Source organism: Stegostoma tigrinum, chromosome 15 (assembly GCF_030684315.1).
Source record: "Stegostoma tigrinum isolate sSteTig4 chromosome 15, sSteTig4.hap1, whole genome shotgun sequence".
Classification (NCBI taxonomy): domain Eukaryota; kingdom Metazoa; phylum Chordata; class Chondrichthyes; order Orectolobiformes; family Stegostomatidae; genus Stegostoma; species Stegostoma tigrinum.
The window spans coordinates 61,076,453-61,098,929 of NC_081368.1; the positions used below are offsets into that span (position 1 = coordinate 61,076,453).

At 43.4% G+C, this 22,477-nt stretch overlaps 1 protein-coding gene across 11 annotated transcripts in view; it reads right to left on the reverse strand.

Moving 5' to 3' along the window:
- elf1 (E74-like ETS transcription factor 1) overlaps window positions 1–22,477 on the reverse strand; it is a 263,652-nt gene that overhangs the window by 11,598 nt on the left and 229,577 nt on the right. The window contains exon 1 of one of the 11 annotated variants that reach the window (XM_048544405.2): window positions 7,397–7,615. The exons of the other annotated variants lie outside the window; for them this stretch is intronic. Coding sequence (XP_048400362.1) covers window positions 7,397–7,529 — 133 coding nt within the window. The 5' untranslated portion in view covers window positions 7,530–7,615. Of the gene's footprint in view, window positions 1–7,396; window positions 7,616–22,477 lie in introns of those variants that run through there. 11 annotated transcript variants of the gene reach the window in all.

Sequence of the window (22,477 nt, forward strand, 5' to 3'; positions counted from 1 at the left end):
ACGCCAGCAATGTCCTACGCCAGTAAGTGACAGTCTAACTACGATGGATCATCGTGGACATCCCCACCATCCCAAACCATATCTTGGAGGTTACAACTGATCAGGGACTTTACTGGACCAATCACACAAATACCGTGCACAAACAGAAGTTGTTGGAAAAGCTCAGCAGATTCTGAGGATGGGTCACTGGGCTTGAAATGTTAACTCTGATTTTTTTTCTTCATAGATGCTGCCAGACCTGCTGAACATTTCCAGCAACTACTTGTTTTTCTTCCTGATTTACAGTATCCGCAGTTCTTTCAAGTTTTATTTCATACATACACCTCAGCTACAAGATCAGGTCAGAACATAGAAAGCGAAGACAGGACATTGTGACACACTTAATATTGTAAAATGCCAATAAAAACTGTATTTGTATACACAATAAGTGCTACAGATACTTAAAACAGGTTTAAGTGAAACTTTCACCGAAGTAACATGCTCTTAATCACTAAAACAAAATATATATTCCTATATAAATATATTCATTGATCTAAAATATTCTGACTCTTGAAAACTAGGTTTATTTAAATGAAACAGTTTCAGATTATCGAATCATATTTTTTGCAAAGTTATTTGTACAAGAAACAAATGACAATTATCTCATTCCAGTGGTTGAATGGTGAAGTTGATAATCATTTTGAATTATGCTGAGTGTTGCTCCAGTAAGACTCAAACAGCATCTCTCCCCATGAAAAGCACAGCTCAAATGCTGGCTTTTAATATTCCCTCATGCCTAGCATCTGTATCACATGTAAATCATTGGCTAGATTTCAAGAAGCTCTGTTAAAAGACTGGTAGCTTTATCTTTATCTCTCTGATGAAGGGTCTAGGCCCGAAACGTCAGCTTTTGTGCTCCTGAGATGCTGCTTGGCCTGCTGTGTTCATCCAGCCTCACATTTTATTATCTTGGAATCTCCAGCATCTGCAGTTCCCATTATCTCTTATCTTAATGTAACTGCTTTCAAAATGGCTCAGGATGCAATAGACACGAGTCTCTTTAAATCTTGTAAGATTAATGTATTATAGACAGGGGATTACTGTCGACAGGCTCAGAACAGTATTAACTACAGCACATATAGCTAATGGGAAATTATAGGAAATCTAGTGGATATGGTTACAATGTGCTTGAACTAAGCATTGCTGTCGATTGTTTTGCCCCTTCCCAATTGCAGTATTAATCTCAATCCGACCAGTTCCGAACATTTGCTTTTCTACTTCTACATTACAGCTACCTTAATCAAGAAATCCATCAATATCTTACAAAATTTCTCCAATTTTCCATGCTGTTGGAGAGTGCACAGGTTGGGGAGGGGTTGGGGTGGTCTGGACACGCGGTCCTTTTACAATTTAGCTGTGTAGTGTAAACCATAGGCTTCACAATTTTCTTAATTAAGGTCACAATCACTCACAGTCATCATCAATATGGGCAGATCAGAGTCTTGGAAAACAATCACTGGTGAATTGAATGCTTTACATTTGCATTAACAAAAGCAAACACTTTGTACAGATCAGAGGAGCAGGGGGTCTAGACATTTCTGGAGAAGGGTCTAGACCTGAAATGTCAAACTTTCCTGCTTCTCTGATGCTGCTTGGCCTGCTGTGTTCATCCAGCTCCGCACCTTGTTGTCTCAGATTCTCCAGCTTTGGCAGTTCTTACTATCAGTTGTACAGATCATTATTCTCACTCCGAAACTTTGGGGTATCTATAACCAGATGTCACTGTGTCCAAACCCCATCTATTAGTTACATTGAATAGTTTGTGCTCAATACAATCAACGGCATTTTGAGATATAATAATTTCCTTCATTCAAAATACAAGAATGTTGAACACACATGTCGCAGCTGATTTCCGTGAAAAAAAACAGGTGCTAACCAGTGATGGCTACAAGTGAATTTCTGAGTGAGAACTGTTGAGTCAAACAATTGACTTTTGTCCCCAGAATATTAACTTGAACTGCAAATGGGCTTTTGCTCAATACGTTCCAGTAACAAGGCCATGATGTGGACCAAAAGTGTTGAGAATCATGGCATTCTTCAGAATAATTCAAACTTCAAATGTGGGTCACAGGTACCAATAATTCTACAAGACCAGGTCAGAAGATATACCTTTAGTGAAAGGTCCAAGGGTATTTTAAGATTATTCTCAGATACACTGCACAAATCCTGTATAATTGATGTTTCTATGCAGTGTGAACCTAGGCAGCCTAAGTTGCATCATATTATCCAAGAACTTCAGAGCATTATTTGCCAGCCTGCAAATGTATCAAGTTCCCTTGTCATCCTTACAGCACAAAACAAGTAGTCAGCACGCAACTAATTCAACTTATGTCAAAAAAACTGAGCATTGCAACATATAGCACTCAAACAGTGATCAGTGGATGAATCCTATACATGTAAAAAAGTGTAATTTTATTCTGGGAAGCAGTTTCCTCAAAGACTATCCCCATGCCAGTTCATGAATTAGGGGCAACAATAATATGCAGGTCATTTGCTCAAGTCCAGCACTTAGACAGGACTTATAAATTAGAAAAAAAAATCCCAAGGCACTTCACAAGAGTATTATTGGAGACAAAGGAACTCCAGATCAAAGAAAACATCAGGGCAGTTGACCAAATACTTTGTTGGTGCAGTAGATTTTGAGGCAGAGCACAGGGCCTAATGCAGCAAAGCAAGTCGGGAATGTACGAGATGCCTGACTGGAGGAGAAACAGAGTCTAAACGTTTTATGAGGTTACTGAGATGAGGAAGATCAAAAGCCATGAAGGACACTGTTCGTAAGGATGAGCATTTTAAATTTTCCGTATCAAATTTATTTTGGATTATTGTGAATTTAATTTCACAATAATCCAAAATCAATATCACATATTCCAATAAAACAATATAAAGGCCTGTTGATACTGTAACAGCTTGCAGTGCTATTGTCAGATTTATTTTGGCAATTAAGCATCAATGTAGGGCAGGAAGATTTATTCTTGCAACAAGAAATGTAATAATTCAAACCTTTGTCTGATGGTCTTAGCTCATCACCTCAAGTTATTCCAACCAGCAATGGCAGGCAGGTAACTACCATGTCTCTACTATTGTGCCACGTAGCTCAAATTTTCTGGTTTAATCTGTGTTTCGAACAGCAAAATTGCTGAGTATCCTCAGCATAGGAACAATGTAGAAATTCATGCATTCAGTGTATTTAATTGTGGCTGTCTAAACTGGGATTTCCAAACCAAAAATCTCAGACGTTATCCTAGACCCTGGAGTGACAGCAAAGAAGGACAATTTAAGGAAGGAAATCACTGAGGGGAGGGAGGTAACAGAGAACATCTAATGATGCAAAAAAAATCCTATGTTCTGGTTTCCATTAAAACAGTCAGGAGACAAATCTTTTACTCCGTAGAAAAAATTTCTTGTAAACTCACTGCCTTGCAAAGGTATAGAGAGGTCAGATGGGCAAACTTTTAAAAGTAATAAAGTGCACCTGGCTGCTAATATGTTGCAGTGCCAATCAGCAAAAGCCTCCACTTGGAACAGTGTGATCTATCAATGCATAAATCAGTACTCAAACCAGTGCTTTTTATTCATATCATACATTGAAAGGAAAACCTTATAATTACTAACTTGAAATTAGCCTCCAAAGCCTGCAGTAAAGACAGCACAGATCGTTAACCCTTCATTTTATCATCATACACAGATTAGTAGTGATGAACAGTCTTTGCCAGAGAGCTGCAATTAGGAACAAAGAGGAGCCACATCGTTATTCTAGGTTGCACGTTAGTGGCTACAATTGAGGGGACTGCAGAACAGCAGTAAACCACTCATGCATCAGTCCTTCAATTATATTCCTGTCTTATAATTATCTTCACGTATTAATTACCCTCCAATTTCATAATGTTACAGTCTCGTAGGGAATAAAATCCAATTTGCCCCACTACCTCCATCATGTTCTGGCCTAGTTTTTGGAAAGTTGCAACTCCTGTTGACAAGGCAGCCATGTACTTTGCCAACTGTTCGCCACAGCCTAGTCAGACTTTTGAAGATGGAGATTCCAAAGTCGAGGTGCTATCTGTGCGCTGTCTAACCCTGCCCTCACTCAACGTTCAAACCAAAACACTTCCCAGCAAGTGACATCAGTTAGCAGCAGTTGTAATCCTGCCTGATATGACCCTTTCCACTCTGAATCGTGTACCCGAGACACAAAGTAGGGACTGAAACCAGGTTTGATGGTGTGACTAAATCCGACACTGGACAGTCCACTTACAAACTAGGCTGAGATGGGATAACCCCAACCTATCTTTAGTTATTTTTCACCTCAGGTGACTTCTCAGGGGTAAGCTACCAATTGGATACAGTGATTGAGAGTGACAACGGAAACTACAACAACGCAATAAATTAGACAAACAAGTCAATTAGGAACTGCAATTTCTTATTATTGTTTTCTTCCTCCAGTTCAAGTGCATGTTGCGCCAACACCAAATTTATTTTGCTAAATGGCGCAAACTGTAGTTTTAATTATCCATCCTATGCTGCACAATATCCATACTGACAAAGTACAGACGGTTGAGCAAAAATCCTGTTACAATACCATTAAGTGCAATCCTGCGGTACTGCCTAGTCAGCATGTCTGCCAAATAGACAAGCTGCCTTTCAGAGATTATCCAACATCATCAGCTGCATATACCATTCTTTGTGCTTTCTGATAAATGGAGTCTTCAAATCATGTCAAATCTACTGCTGCCCTCACTGCCATTGTGGTGAAGAACCATAGAAACCTGTTGCACTCTGTACACTAAGATACCACTCGCTAGCACTGAAAAGGGCTTTTTGTTGAAATATCAACGGTGTGGCCTTCATAATCATGAATGGAAATATTCTCAACATCTGACAGTAAGTAATCCTTTTCAATAGCTCTGGTATTGCATAACAAATCAATGAATTGGGCATTCATGTCCATAGTAAGGCTTACAAAAGTAACATTTATAAACAAATTGATGAACTTGTAGAACAAATTTCCCAGGTATGAATGATCAAGGCATTACCTGGTGCAGGATGAAGAATATTGATGTAAAATATCTCAGTATTGTTTTCTTCCCTATCATAGTCCATTACACTTTTCACCTTGGAGAACATGTACAGGGTCTCAGATTTGGGTTAAGGTTTAGGATTGGCCAATCCACATCAACCTTGGTTCCACTGTAGCACTTGTCTCTCTGAGACAGGTTTGGCATCACGTCCCACACAAGTGACATTTAAGTGCTGTACTGTAAGAGCTGCTCTACTTTGCATGAGACATTAAATCGAGGTCCACTTTTAGAAGGATGTCAGGGGAGTTCGCTCAGTGTCCTGACCGAGGCTTATCCTTCAAGCATCAACATCACACACCAAAAAAGGAGACCCTGCTCATTGTCACATAGCAAGATTCTTGCAACAGCCGTGTGCAAAGTGACTGGTCAAATTCTACCTAAAACAGTATCTTCAAAAGGACTTAACTGACTGTAAAGTACTACATAAATGCGAGCCTTTCTACACAAATCCTGGGAGATCCAAATCAGAATTCACATTCCTGATCGCTGACATTGACTCCAGCTTGCAACTTTGTGGGCAAATACACAAGCAGTCACAGCTGTGATGGAGCCCACAGTCAAACAACTTTTGTACATTTACTGACAAAATGCTTTGACAAATCATTAGTTTTCTGTGAACAGCTTACGCCTGGGGAATCATATCTTTGCTCTCCCACTGGGAGGATGATAGTGGTAATGGGGCACAGGTTGGTGAAGAGTGGTGCATGTTGAAATCAGTAAATTGCTTTCTTTAACAAAAAGTCATAAGTTTTACATGTAATTCAAACAAAGCCTCTGATTCCATGTGATCCCTGGAATAGTTTTGAATGTCTGAAAAGGAGTTGGAGTTGAATTTTACAGAACTTCTTTTTCTCCTTACTGGTCGCTGAGTATCTCCCACACTCCAGGGAGAGGACATGATTTGGGGAGGAGGTCGGAGGGGGAGGGTGGGTTTGGTGGGTGTTGTTGTAAGCAGGTGGTGATTGTTTTGTACCAGTTCTCCCAGCTCCATTGGGAGCATGTGGGGAGGTATTGACGGCCCAGCTGCTCTTTTCCCACAGATCATTTCTGTACATTTGTATGAATGAAGCAGCAGCAGCATCGTGCAAAGCATTGGGCAACAGTCACAGAGACTGTGACCTTTCTTTAAAAAAAGAATCTGCTCAACAGTAGTGCTGCCACGCCGAGAAATTCTGAAAAACAAATGGATTTGATGCTAAGATTATAATGCAAATGATAGCAGTAGGATGTATCAGTACAATGTGTGAGCCCTTCTAGACAAACCACTCTGACAGAATAAATCATGGAAACAGAACGTTTGAAAGGCAAGAATGAAGCTCATTAAATGCATCCTAAAACCAATCTTTTCAAGCTGCTGAAGCAATTAGCATGATATTTAACAGAATTCCCTTATATTAGTTATAAACACAGTCTCCACACACTTTCAACCACAAGCATCTCTTATTGTAAATTACAATTATTTTCGGACCCCTTCAGCAGATTTGTGTTAACAACTAAAAATCAGCTACCAGACTAAGCGGACATTTCTCAGATTAAATGAGAGACTTGTCCTCATGCACAGGGAAATTCATTGTAGAAGGATGTCAACATACATCATCAGGCCACGTTTGCTCTTCAGAGGAACATCATAAGAATGATCCACTAATAGACGGAACGGTCAACACTCCGCACTTCACAGCCGTGTGAAATTACACACGATCAGCTTTCATCTTTTTTAACAGGAGCCTGCAAAAGGCCCAAAAGGATGAAAATGATTAAGTGTGTGAGCAACACGTTTAAAGGGCTGTTGACTGTGCACGTGCTGTGATTTCTTTCTTTTTGCAAGCTGGACAGAGCCGCAATCCACCTCATGGGCCTGTGCTATTTTTGCTTTTTCTAAAATAAACTGGATTTTTTTATTTGAAAATGTGGATTTGCACTTCCCCTCGCTGTCCAGGCGACTGCTGCTCACTTCCGCGTTTCAGACTACCTGAACGTGCTGGCAAACGCCCTTCATTCCCCCAACCCCAGGGCAGCCGGCAGAATAATTTCACCCATTCCCCCGCCCCCCCCTCAATAAAGCTGCAATGTCAATTTCAAATCTCCACCTCACTTCCTACCGTCTCAACCAACCTCGATCCACAATCGGATCCCTGCCCCAAAACAAAACACGCACACAAACCATTTAAAAGGCAACTTGGGGAATGTTTGCCTGGACTTTGAGACGGGGAAGGGAAGGGGTGGGGGTGGTGGAACCTTGTCTCCCTTTGCAAATAGCCCTCTCCCAGCACTTCGCTTACCTGCTCGGATTAATAAATCCAGCGGGGTTTTGATGCTCTCGTAAGCGGGGAAAGCCATCTGGAGATGGAAATCCGCTAGGTTTTCGCCGACGGTGCCACGTCTGGTTTGCAAAGGCTCGGCGACCGCTTCCATGGAAGTTACGTGGCGCCCTGCGTGGGGGGGCTCTCTCGCCCGGCTTTGCAGGCGAGATCTTTACCCCCTTGTGCTCAACTCCAACCCACCTTTTCTTCCCCCCTCCTCACTTCTGCCACTGACTCTTCCCCCACCCCCCCCAAACCGGAAGTGTCCGATCACTGCAGGACTGTATCCAACTTCATCCCAAAACTTTTCGCTTTCTTCCGGGATGGGGCTGCAGGACGCAGGCGCCGCACTTGTCTTCGCCCCTCCGCCCGTCTCGTTCTCCCAAAACTTCACCAGCCCCCCAAAAATGAAGGGGATGGTCCCAGTTCTCTTCTACTGCCGCAGCGTACACCAACTCTGTGCCGGCTTCTAACAAGCAGTGCCAAAAGCCTCCCGATATTTAAGTAACTGCTGACATTCTCAACAGCGTGAGATTTATTCCAACAGCTCCAGAACTGCAAAGCATTGAGAAGTGCAACCCAACTAGGTTGTATTCCCGCTGTGCACCACCCACCCCCACCTTACCTCCTTCCCCTTTTACAAAGCAACATTACACTTTTCCCACGGAGATCCTGCACGGCCAGAGGCCAGGGTAGAAAGGTTTCACAATTTGAAATTCTCCTCCTGGTGAGATACTCCCAGCCAGCCTGCCAGACAGGTCCAGGATCTGGGTGGGGGGTAGGAGGGATGATTAGTTATGGGCTCCAAGAACTAACTTAGAGCTCCAGCACCGGTTGTACTGATGTGGCGATAACACAGTGTGGAGCTGGAGGAACGCAGCAGGCCAGGCACCATCAGAGAAGTAGGAAAGTTGACATTTGGGGTCAGGACCCTTCTTCAGAAATGCACTGATGTGGAGGTGCCTCAGTGTTGGACTGGGGTGGACAAGTTCAGAAGTCACAAGACACCAGGTTTATAGGCTAACAGGCTTGTTTGAAATCACCAGCTTTGGGAGTGAGAGAGAAGCACACAGGCACAGAATTTATCAAAGGAGAGATCAAAAGATCAGACAATCAGACAAAACCGAATGTCGAGAGGCCGAATAATAGGTCTCTGTAGGTGATCAAGAGTGTCAGACGGTGTGAGTAAAGTGGCAACAGCTGAATAACAGGCAAAGGGATGACCTATAATCGGATTAAATGAGGCAGAGATAATTTCAAAAAATTAAAGTGGTGTTAGAGACAAGCCAAATGACTGGAATAAAATGGTAGGTTATAACAGCTGCATGTCAAGGGTCAAACCAGAATAATAAGTAATCCAAAACTGTACAAACTAATTAAGGTTGAGAGGTTATAGGTGCTGGTGTCAAACCAGGACAATAAGGAAGGTTTTACAAATAAGAATGGGGTGGTGGGGTCACATGTATCACAACATGAAGCCAAGATCACAGGTGAGGCTGTCTTTGTGGCTACGGAATGTGGCTGTCAGTTTCTGCTCAGCGATTCTGCATTGTTGTGTATCTCAAAGGCGACATTGCAGGACTCTTACCCGAAGATAGGAAGCTGAACGTCCTTGACTGCCTAAGTGTTCCCCAACTGGGAGGGAACATCCCTGCCTGGCGATTCTTCATGATCCAGCATGTCTTGCAGAGGTTGCCGTGGCAGGGTTGTGTGGTGTTGTGGTCAATATTGTCCTTAAGGCTGGGTAGTTTGCTGTTTCAAGTTTGGCGGTTGCTTGAAGGCAAGAAGTGCAGGCATAAGGATGATCTTGGCCAGACGATCATCAAGACTGATTCTGAAGAGTAGTCCATAGTAAGTCCAATGGTGGGATGAAATTTGTTGATCATTGACATGGATACCACCATCACATGTGGGAACATCATCCAACACGTACAAGGCAGACACTCATATGACTCGGCCAATGTTGTCCATCTCATACACTGCAGGCGCACGGTATATCAGCGAAACCATGCAGATGCTATGACAACGGATGATTGGATACTGTGCAACAATTCCCAGAGAGGGATGTTCCTTCCCAGTTGGGGAACACATCAGCAGTCAATGACATTCAGCCATTGATCTTCGGGATACACAACTACACAGAAACTGACTGCCACATTCCATACCCATGAAGACAGCCTCAACCATGATCTTGGCTTCATATCGTGTGACCCCACCACCCCAATCCGTATCTGTAAAACCTTCCTTACTTTCCTGTTTTAACACCATCATCTTGATAAATTGTTATGATCTCTCTACTTTCATTAGTTTCATAGAATTATAGAATCCCAGCAGTGTGGAAACAGGCCCTTCGGCCCAACAAGTCCACACCAACCCTTGGTGCATCCCACCCGGACCCATCCCCTTATACCCCACCTAATCTACAGACCCTTGAACACTACGGGCAATTTAGCTTGGTCAATCCACCGAACCTGCACATCTTTGGACTGTGGGAGGAAATCGGAGTACCAAGAGGAAACCACACAGACACAAGGAGAATGTGCAAACTCCACACAGACAGTCACCCAAGGGTGGAATTGAGCTCGAGTCCTTGGTGTTGTGAGGCAGCAGTGCTAACCACTGAGCCACCAGTTTTGGATTCCTTATTACTCTGGTTAGACGTGACACTTGTACCCATCCTGTTATTCCAGCCATTTGGTTTGTCTCCAGCACCACCTTATTTGTAATTATCTCTCTGCCTCATTTAATCCAGTTATAGGTCATCCCTTTGCTTGTTATTCAGCTGTTGCCACTTTACTAACACCATCTGATACTCTTGATCGCCACCAGAAACCTATTATTTGGCCAGTCAACACTGCACTTGTATGAGATAACAAGAGCTGGATGAACACTGCAGGCTAACAGCATCAGAAGAGCAGGAAAGCTGACCTTTTAGGCCTAGATCCTTCTTGAGAAATGGAGGAGGGGAAGGGGGTTCTGAAATAAATAGGGAGAGAGGGGGAAGTGGATAGAAGATGGATAGAGGAGAAGATAAATGGAGAGGAGGCAGACAGGTCAAAGAGGCGGGGATGGAGCCAGTGGAGGTGAGTCTAGGTGAGGAGTTAGGGAGGGGATAGGTCAGTCCAGGGGGCGGGATGAGGCTAGTAGGTAGGAGATGGGGGTGGGGCTTGAGGTTGGAGGAGGGGATAGGTGGGAGGAAGTACAGGTTAGGGAGGTGGGGACAAGCTGGACTGGTCTTGGGATGCAGTAGGGAGAGGAAAGAGTTTGAAGCTTTGGAAGTCCACATTGATACCATTGGGCTGCAGGGTTCCCAAGTGGAATATGAGGTGTTCTTCCTGCAACTTTTGGGTGGCATCGTTGTGGCACTGCAGGAGGCCCAGGATGGACATGTCGTCTGAGGAATGGGAGGGGGGAGCTGAAATGGTTCGTGACTGAGACGTGCAGTTGTTTAGTATGATTGGAGCATGGTTGTTCCGCAAAGCGGTCCCCCGATGTAGAGGAGGCCACAACAGGAACAGCAGATACAGTATACCACATTAGCAGATGTGCAGGTGAACATCTGCTTGATGTGGAAAGTCTTCTTGGAGCCTGGGATGGTGGTGAGGGAGGAGGTGTGGGGTCAGGTGTAGCACTTCCTGCGGTTGCAGGGGAAAGTGCCAAGTGTGTGGAGCTGGAGGGGAGTGTGGAGCGGACAAGGGAGTCATGGAGAGAGTGGTCTCTCCGGGAAGCAGGTAAAGGTGGGGAGTGAAAAATGTCCTTGGTGGTGAGGTCAGATTGCAGATGGCGGAGGTGTCGGAGTTTGATGCGTTGGATCCGGAGGTTGGTGGGTTTGTATGTGAGGATGAGGGGGATTCCGTTTTGGTTGTTATTGCGGGGAGGGGGTGTGAGGGATGCAGGAGACACGGTCGAGGGCATTCTCAACCACTGAGGGGGGGAATGTTGTGGTCCTTAAAAAACAAGGACATCTGAAATGTTCAGGAGTGGAATGTCTCATCCTGGAGCAGATGCAGCGGAGGCGAAGGATTTGGAAATAGGGGATGGCATTTTTCAGGAAGGTGGGTGGGGAGAGGTGTACTCTAGGTATCTACGGGAGTCAGTAGGCTTGAAATGAATATCAGTTTCTAGGCGGTTGCCAGCGATGGAAACAGAGATGTCCAGGAAGGAGAGAGGGGTATCAGAGATGGTCTAGGTGAACTTAAGGTTGGGGTGGAAGGTTTTGGTGAAGTGGATGAACTGGTCGAGCTCCTCGTGGGAGCACGAGGTGGCACCGATACAGTCATCAATGTGACTTTCCAGCATCTGCAGTTCCTGCTTTCACTGCACTTTGTATGACCTTTTGATCTCTCTGCCTACATGCCTGTGTGCTTCTCTCTCACTTCATCTGACTAAGGGGCAATGCTCAGAAAACTTGTGCTTTCAAATAAACCTGTTGGACTATCACCTGGTGTCATCTGACTTCTGACCGATTGTACTGTGATGGTTTTATCACAGTTTAAGCACAGTCAGCACTACAAAGTGCTGGAAATCTTTGGCAGTTCACTCAGCACCCATGGAGATTGACAAAATCAAGAGAACTGGTGCTTCAGGAAAGGCGACCCACTGATCTTTTCCAGCAGTTTTTCTGTTTATTTCAGATTTCCAGCATTTTGATCTTCCACCAGCAACCCTCCCACCCACTAACCTGCTATGAAGTCTTCCTCCCCCTCTCTGAATGCAGTGAAAACACAGCCTGTTGTGTGTATTTCAGCACTGCAAACAGAGAAAATGCAGGAACTATTCCTCTGCTTAAAAATCAAAATACCACGGCTGCTGGAAATCTGAAACAAACACTGAGAACGCTGGAGAAACTCAGTATATCTGACAGCATCTGTAGAGAGAGAAACAGAACTAACAATTCACTTCTGTACAACACCTTTCCACAGTATTTTACCGTGTTGTTCATTCTGGAGAGAATGAGTGACAACAAATCATCATCAATTTAAACAAACACCCACAAATGCGAATATCTAATTGTGCTGCATTGGCACTGGCCCACTCTGTCACACTTTGAGATAATCTAAATAAAGCCCTACATAAATCAGCAGCTGATTAAACCCCTGTTCCCTGCTGTGATGTAATATACATTTAGCATCATAGAGCTTCACTGTAACCATTACGATTGACATACTGATAACGGCTTGACCTTTGTATGAATTCTAATAAATTCCACATGACAATATTTCTCCCGCAAAAGTAAGTGGAAACAGAGTTCTTTCAAGAAGCCCTTGTTTGAATAGCAATATGGTGCAGCTTATTATAATGCACAGAATGACAACGGGGGAGAAGGGTTCATGTAGAAAAGAATCCTGGGCTCTGGTGGGTTTCTTCACGCACCTTGAGTTTTCCCTCACTGCAATAATTCAGAATCCCACAGAAAAGACACACGAGCCTGACCTGCTCTCACGATGATAAGCATTAGAAGAAATGTAAATGGCCTGTTTGCCCGCCCACAGGATTTTGTTAAACAATCAAATCAGGAAGGGGTGGGGAAAAGAGACAACCTGCATTGTAACACCGGGTATAAATAATGTCTACGGTTTGAATAATTTCCTAACAGAGGCCTGTGGTGGAGATTGTAAGGTACTGCAAATAGAGATCGTAACTTCCATTAGCATTCATGGCCAATTGGATTGATAACTCTTTACCATTCGTAAACATTTTACCCAGCAGTCACACAGTTTTCCTCTTCGAACAAAAACTATAATACTGCACTGGAAAGCTCTTTTTCTAGCCTCCGGGAACAAATCAAAGTTAGAACACAAACCATTTTTACAGTTACTTGGATTTATTGGTGCTTGATGAATGTTTATGTATAGTGAAAACCAACTAGTTTCACCTCCTGAATGTGGATGCAGGGTTTTTATACTGCCATAATTTTGTCTCTCTGCAGAAAGTATTAAATGCAGGATGCAAAAGTTAAACAATACCATTTTGATTTAATTACGTTATGCAGTGTGTAACTGGTGACAGGGTAAAATGTTGCATTTATATTTAGGGGTTTATAAAATCATGAGGGCATTGATAGAATAAATACTATGGGGCTATTTTACCTAAGGTGGGGGAGTTCAAAACAAGGGGGCATGCTTTTTAAGGTGAGAGGAAAAGATTTAAAAAGGACACGAGGGGCAACTTTTTTTAAGACACTCTGGGTGTGTGGAATGAACTTCAGAGGAAGTGGTGGATGCAGGTAGTTACAACATTTAAAGGATATTTGGTTAAGTACTTGAATAGGAAAGGTTTGAAGAAATACGGGCCAAACACAGGCAGGAGGGACTAGTTTAGTTTGGGAACATGGCCAGCATGGACTAGTTGAACTGAAGGGTCTTTTTCAAAGCTGTATTGTTCTAGCAGAACTCTGCATTGTTAGGCTTGGCTTTCTGCTCCAGTGTCATGTGTGCAGAGAGCCTTACCTTAAGAACAGCTAACTACACTTCCAATGTTTTAGTCTGTGGATGGTGGGCTAGATGAGAAGTTGGAGAAAGTGGCTACGGGAGAACTATAGAGACTGAGGCATGCAGAGGTTCTGCCTGTGTCCAACATTTAAGTGTAAAGCAATGGAGATAAAAGAAACCCTCAGCCCTCACTTGGCACTAACCCCACCAACACACTCTCCATACCACATCTCTGACAATCCATTCCATCTCAGGCCCTCTATTTATCCCCTCGTACCTCATTCTCAATGAAAAGTTATGCCATACTACACTCCTCTCCATTCATCCTTTGCAGTCTCTAAGCCAACTTAATGACAATTCACGCCAATCCATGCCAGCTCAGCTCGCCTTATAACATCAATGGGCAGACCTCTAGACCCGTGCAGAGATTAGAGGAAATAAATCTCTTTCAAAAAGTTCTGCAGACTCCAATACATTGGCGGAGTATTCTCATTCACAACATCCCATTTAATTCATTTAGATTCCCTCAACAAATGAAGCCTTAAAAGGTACGGTCACCATTGTTGTACCAGACAATAGGGATGTTCTCTCATCAGTGAAGGAGAGAGAGAGAGAGAGAGAGAGAGAGAGAGAGAGAGAGAGAGAGAGAGAGAGAGAGAGAGAGAGAGAGAGAGAGAGAGAGAGAGAGAGAGACCGTGAAGGAGAATCCTTCATGGTAAGCTCAAATGACGTAAGAATTGAACCCATGCTGTGGCCAGAGCTCTGCATTGCAGACAAGACATCCAGCCAACCAATCTAACCAACCAAAGATTTAATTCATGTGCAATATGTATTGGAATTTGTAGAACCGCAAAGAGTCCATAATGTTAGTAACCAATCAAACTGTGAAATGGAAGATGCCATGCGATGATAGTAGATGGTTGTGAAATCAGTTATGCAGCAGTAGTCTATACATGGAAACACTCCTACTTATGACAGAGTGAAATAAAAAGTAATCACCTTCTTTAATGCTTCAGATATTCTTTTCAATGCTTTAAAGGCCAGATCTTTTAAATGCCTTGGTACTTTTGACAATTCCCTCTGAAATTTTTGTTAGACCCTGTTGGCAGGTCGCTATGACAGATGCTTCTGACAATTTTTGGCCTGAGGCATGGTGACTCTCAGGTTAAATCACCACTAGCCTCCCTCTCTCTCTCCTTCACTGATGAGAGAACATCCCTATTTTCTGTTGACCATTTCAATGCGCTTGACAGTAATTTGTTTATGCATTTTTACACAACTTTTATGCCCACTTTTAACAATCCCAAAGTCCACCTTATCTCCCCAAGCTGCATTTTATCTCTCCACAGAAGGTGTTCTGAGGGTAAAACGGGATAATCTGGCTATCCCAGATAAGTCCATAAAATTCAGACTCTCTCTCAGCAGATCTAATCTGTGTATTTTGGGTTTTACATGAAAAAAACACCAAAAACAGATTCAAGTGAATTCAACTCATGATGTAATAAATGGCCAATGCCTCTACATAACAATCTTACACAAAATGCAGCCCATCCCCAATCCAGAGGTAGTTGGAAAGCTGTTTTTACCCAATTGGTGTGGGTTTGAATGTTAGTGACCGAGATCAGCTGGAGACGAAGAACGGATTGCAAGCACAGAGGGCTCAACCAGATCAGAAACAATAGTCTCTTCCGTTCCTGGAAATTCTGAAATTGCTGACTAATGAGTAACATTTGATCAGTTATAAACATAATAAGTCTCAGCATCTCTCTTCCATTTCTATTGCATTCCTGTCACAGCCCACAAAATGGTTGTATTCTAGCTCAGATCCATGTGACTATATTTGTACATTGAGTAACACATTCTTAATCCCAGGTGTTGTTGGGTAGATGTTAAATCCCAGTTGCTAGTTGCACAAATGGAGAGGGAAATGCAACAGTTGACAATAACAATTTGTCACTCATGACACACTACAGAACCTAAGTTTATATACATTCTTAAATGCATTTACATGCATACACAAGCTACAACAGGTTACCCAACTAAACAACATTTACAATCTCCACAGGTAACAACAAACAGGAGCAGTGAACATTCGAAGTAAAAAATCTGCATTTATAGAGGGTCTTTCAGGAGCTCAAGACATCCCAATGCAATATACGAGCAGGTAAGTAATTTTTTATGCATGATCAATATTGCAACACAGGGAAATACACAGCAAGCTGGCATGAACAGCAATAAGTTTGATGGCTAGATGATGTACAATAATGATATTCGCTAGTTAGGAACTGCCCAGAACACTAGGGGAATTCCCCTGCTCATCTTCACCTACTACAAAGGAATGTTTTACATCCAATTGAGATGGTAAACATTGACAAAACTGACTGACTACTGCCCTGAACTAAAATGCAAAACGTGAAGAGGCAGTAATTTCTGGATTGGTACTTGAGGCACATGGAAGAAAAACAGGGTAAACAAATCATTCATGGGGTAAAGAGCTAAATGCTTGCTTCAATCATTGGTGTGGAAGAAATGGGTTTTGATTAATGGAACACCGGGAAAGGAGATGGAAAGTAGTCTTGGCTTTACATGAATAATGGGCATGAGGTATCAAGTGAGGGAAGATGTGGCAAGAGGACAAGAGAGTGAACAAGATAGTAATAAGACAAATGTTGAACAGGGGTAGCAGCAACGGATAGACAATACAAGCTCAAAAATGTCCCCGCAGATAATTCTAGGAGCTTACAAAATAGTAAAATGACAGAACTAAAGGGTGTGTACCTGAATCTGCACAGCATTCGTAACAAAATAGACACACGGTCAGTTCAAATATAAATAAATAAATATTATGATCTGACAGCCACTCCTGGTTTCAGACTCTGAACGTCACTCAACTCAACCTTAGTTTTCTCTCCAAGATGCTGCCAGACTGCTGAGTTTCTCCAACAATTTCTCATATTGTTCTAAACATCTACCACCCTTTGCATGTAGAAGTGCTTCCTAACCTGTCTCCTGAACGTTCCAGCCCAAATTCTCACACTATGCTCCCTAGTCCGAGAATCTCCACCAGCGAATAAAGATAATCTTTATCTACTTTGTCTTTCCCTATTAATATCTTGAAGACTTCGACCAGCTCACTCCTTAACCTTCAAAGTTCAAGAGAAAACATGCCTAACTTGTATGAGCTGTCCTTATAACTTAACCCCTGAAGTCCAGGTATCATTCTTGCAAACTTACATTGTATTCCTTCCAAGCTAAGATATCAGTGATAATGGGAACTGCAGACGCTGGAGAATCCAATATAACAAAGTGTGAAGCTGGATGAACACAGCAGGCCAAGCAGCATCTCAGGAGCACAAAAGCTGATGTTTCGGGCCTCGACCCTTCATCAGAGAGGGGGATGGGGAGAGGGAACTGGAATAAATAGGGAGAGAGGGGGAGGCGGACTGAAAATGGACAGAAAAGAAGATAGGTGGAGAGGAGAGTATAGGTGGGGAGGTAGGGAGGGGATAGGTCAGTCCAGGGAAGACGGACAGGTCAAGGAGGCGGGATGGGGTAGTAAGTAGGAAATGGAGGTGCGGCTTGAGGTGGGAGGAAGGGATGGGTGAGAGAAAGTACAGGAAGAACAATCCCCCTCCACCGACATGGTCATCCACCTAGCCGGACTTGTCCTCACCCTCAACAACTTCTCTTTCGATTCTTCCCACTTCCTACAGACTAAGGGGGTGGCCATGGGTACCCTCATGGGCCCAAGCTATGCCTGTCTCTTTGTAGGTTACATGGAACAGTCCCTCTTCCGCACCTTCACAGGCCCCAAACCCCATCTCTTCCTCCATTACATTGATGACTGTATCGGCGGCGCCGCTTGCTCCCCAGAGGAGCTCGAACAGTTCATCCACTTTACCAACACCTTCCACCCCAACCTTAAGTTCACCTGGGCCATCTCCAACACATCCCTCGCCTTCCTGGACCTCTCAGTCTCCATCTTAGGTAACCAGCTAGAAACTGATGTCCATTTCAAGCCCACCGACTCCCACAGTTACTGAGAATACACCTCCTCCCACCCGTCCTCCTGCAAAAATTCCATCCTCTATTCCCACTTCCTCCGCCTCCATTGCATCTGCTCCCACGATGAGGCATTCCACTCCTGCACACCCCAGATGTCCACGTTCTTCAAGGACCACCACTTTCCCCCCGCAGCGGTCGAGAACGCCCTTGACCGCGTCTCCCACATTTCCCGCCACACATCCTTCGCACCCTGCCCCCGCCACAACCGCCCCAAGAGGATCCTCCTCGTTCTCACATACCACCCCACCAACCTCCGTATACAACGCATCATCCTCCGACACTTCCGCCATCTACAATCTGACCCCACCACCCAAGCCATTTTTCCATCCCCACCCTTGTCTGCCTTCCGGATAGACCACACTCTCCATGACTCCCTTGTCCACTCCACACTCCCCTCCAACCCCACCATACCCAGCACCTTCCCCTGCAAGCACAGGAAGTGCTACACTTGCTCCCACACCTCCTCCCTCACCCCCATCCCAGGCCCCACGATGACTTTCCTTATTAAGCGGATGGTCACCTGCACATCTGCCAATGTGGTAAACTGTATCCATTGTACCCGATGTGGCTTCCTTTACTTTGGGGAAACCAAGCGGAGGCTTGGGGACCGCTTTGCAGAATACCTCCGCTCGGTTCACAATAAACAACTGCACCTCCCAGTCACGAACCATTTCAACTCCCCTTCCCATTCCTCAGACGACATGTCCATCATGGGCCTCCTGCAGTGCCACAATGATGCCACCCGAAGGTTGCAGGATCAGCAACTCATATTCCGCTTGGGAACCCTGCAGCCCAATGGTATCAATGTGGACTTCACCAGCTTCAAAATCTCCCCTTCCCCTACTGCATCACAAAACCAGCCCAGCTTGTCCCCTCCCCCAACTGCATCCCAAAACCAGCCCAGCCTGTCTCCGCCTCCCGAACCTGTTCTTCCTTTCACCCATCCCTTCCTCCCACCTCAAGCCACACCTCCATTTCCTACCTACTACCCCATCCTACCTCCTTGACCTGTCTGTCTTCCCTGGACTGAGCTGTCCCCTCTCTATCTCCTCACCTGTACTCTCCTCTCCACCTATCTTCTTTTCTCTCCATCTTCGGTCCGCCTCCCTCTCTCTCCCTATTTATTCCAGAACGCTCTCCCCATCCCCCTCTCTGATGAAGGGTCTAGGCCCGAAACGTCAGCTTTTGTGCTCCTGAGATGCTGCTTGGCCTGCTGTGTTCATCCAGCGTCACACTTTGTTATCTAAGATATCATTGCTCAGGTGTGATGCCCAGATCTGCTCACAGTTCTAATACTAGAGTTTTCTCTCAGAGAGTTGACAGTACATGGAACTCTTTTTTGCCAGACTACAAAAAGCTGGGTCATTGTTATTTTTAAGGCAGAAGTAGATAGATTCTCGTCCAACTAGGGATTCAAATGGCTTTGGGAACAAATAGGAAAGTGGAGTTGAGGCGTCAATCACCAAAACCTTCCTGAATTGTGAAGCAGACTTAAGGGTTTGAATGGCCTATTCCATCTCCTAACTCCATCTGACATATACACAAGTGTCCATGAAACATATCAGTGACAGAGAGAAGTCTGTTGGGTGGAGGAAAGAAAAGGACAGGGAACTCTCCAGTTCGCAAGGGTATTCCTTTGATTGTCAGTAAACGCACAATTTAAAAATCAAAATGAAATTTCAAAACCTGTTAGTCTAGCACTTTACAGTTCCTCTCTTCCTTCACTGGCTCTGGAAAACATGGGTTATCTCAATAAGCTGCACTTTGTCTTCATCAACCTGTGCAGTCAGCTGTGGTGAGGCAACAGCAGCCAAAGCACTTCACTGGATTGATTATATGACACAGCATGAAGGCTGATCTTTGTATGATCTGATGTGAACCAATAGCTGAATTGGTTGAACTTAACACAACAAAATGATTCCGCTGCTCCTTTTTCACCTTGTGTTATTAAATACTTGACTAACCACATGCATGCCCATAAACACACAAATACACACAACCAGATAAACATACTCCTTCAATCATAAATGTAGACAGCAGCCTCTTGTCAATAGTGTACATGGCCCATGGTCACATACCTTCCGGTTTCCCTGTCCCCCTTGTTGAAATTATCTTTACGTCTACCCCACACTTATCCTACTAGCTGATTGATACTAAGGATTCACTATGCAAACATATTCAGGTCCGAGTGCAGACATATCTGCTTTTTTATTATATAGAGAGTATGTAGAAATAATGGGGCTAGTTATAATGGTTACGTTTGGTTATTGTCACACATTTTCCTTTCCAAATCACCTGTACATAATTTTTGAATATTTACTTTTATGATTATGTGACAGAAGAAGTCAAGAGATCAGATTCTTTTGGTTATAACCCAGGGACCATAATAGTGTCAGTTTACATATGGACTGAAGCCAGAATGCACTTTGGGATTGGAGTTCTATTTTTTGGTTGTTAAGTTGCATTGTAGTTACACTTGCACTTTAACCAGATTGTGGCAGAAAACGAACAACACGACAGTCCACGATGGTGATTCACCACCAGTTTCCAAAGGCAGTCATAGGCGGGCAATTAATGCTGTGTTTTACTGTTTTGCTGCGATATCAAAATCTGGAGGATGAAAAATTTGGAAAATGTCTAGACAACAGTGACAGTCTCAAGATCTCCAGAAATTATGGTCAGTGTTTTTATAACGTCTGTTAGAATCAACTGAATATTAGCCTTGCTGTGAGGGAGGTTTCTCTCCAGATGGTGAAAAGTGAGAATTTCAAAATGCCCTCCTTACTACTAGGAAGAACCAAAGGGAGCTTCAGGTCAGTACAAAAATAATTTAATTTCATAAATTATGATCTGGATAATAATTGCAATGTTAACTCAATATTCAGTGAGGAGCCTATTTTCCTTTACATACGACACACATTCCCACCCATCCCAGGTTATAGATAGGTAACTGTCCTTCTCACCTTTGAAAAGGTTTTCAAAATGAAACTTGAACAGGTCTACCCTAAATTTTACTGGAGCAAATCTGCTTTCAAAAGCAATTGGCTCTGATCAGATTCTTGCAGAAATTGACCTAAGCATTGCAACATCTAGAAATTCAGAAGGATAAGAAAGATGACAAAGTACGAACCCCAAGTTGACACATCAGTACCTTCAGAGGAAAGGATGCACTGTTGAAGAAGCATTCATTCAGATACAGAGTTACACCCACACACGGCCAGCTTGCTCAGTACATGTTAAAGCTCTTTTGAGATGATCTGAAGAAAACAGAAGGAAGTTTTCCCTGATGTCATGGCCAATAGTTAGCCCTTACATGAGAAACACAGGGAACTGGTGAGTGAGACTAACTGGATTGCTTTGGAAAGAGCTGGCACAGATTCAATTAACTAGATAGACTCCTTCCGTGCTCTACTATTCGATAATTCCACTTAGCTTAGAGAATGAATGTTGAATGCTGCTCAGTGAACAAAGTAGATAGATGATGTTTTGTTATGTCAGTGCTGCTCACAGCTGAAGCCATCCTACACTAATTTGAAAAGCCAGTTTTGATACGATTATAATATCCATATAATGTTGGAGGCATATTTTGCACCTGGTAAATATATTAACTCTGTGTGATGGTAACTGTGTGTTCCATGAAGATCAGTTGCCTTACAGTTCATTTAGGAACTGCTGTTTGTAATGTCATTGCTTCTTAGACTTGACTTATCGTAAAGGCAATCCATGAACCAGAAACTTAATTTTTATTTTGAAATAAAGCGAACTCTGCACATGAAACTCAATTTTTTTGTATGCACATGAACAATAGTGTTGACAGCAGATCCAGTCGAAATAAATTGAGACAAGGGAGGAAAAAAAAACTTACATTCAACATAGATTTACATAAAGACACCTTTAGGTGTGACATTTTTAATACAGCTTTTCAGGGAGGTTTTTCACTACTGTTTGTAGGTAGCTGAATTAATCCAATACTCAGGTGATGAATTAACATAGGTGGCCTGACGCCAATGATGTGGGTTCAAATCTTGCACTGGCTGAGGTTACCATGAAGGACTCTCCTTCTCAACCTCTCCCCTCACTTGAGACATGGTGAACAATGCACAGTACTAATTTAAACCTAACCACATGGTATATGACAAATTTCAAATTAGTGACAGTGTGCAGTTGGGAACCAAACACTGACTTCCATAACACTCAAGTAATTGTATATTTATAACAGTCCGCCACCCTGGTAGAAATAAATCACTCAATTATGATTGCAAACACAGTGGAGGAAGGTCACTTTTGTACATTCAAAGTAAAACCTTACTATCTCCATCATCATAACATCTAATAGTCTCCTACATGATCCCAATGCTTTGGCCTTTACTGGCCTGACCAAAAGTCTACTGAGCCAGGTAACTGATGTTAGGGAATTTCCCAACTCAGCATACTCACCTCAATTCAAAACAGCCAGCTGTATATAATTTTGGCTTCAATTTTGTAGTGACCTGACGCTCCCTCTGGTTCCTCCTATTAGATTCTAGCCTGTTGACCATGGGAGTACTTCCGAAATGGCCAGGAG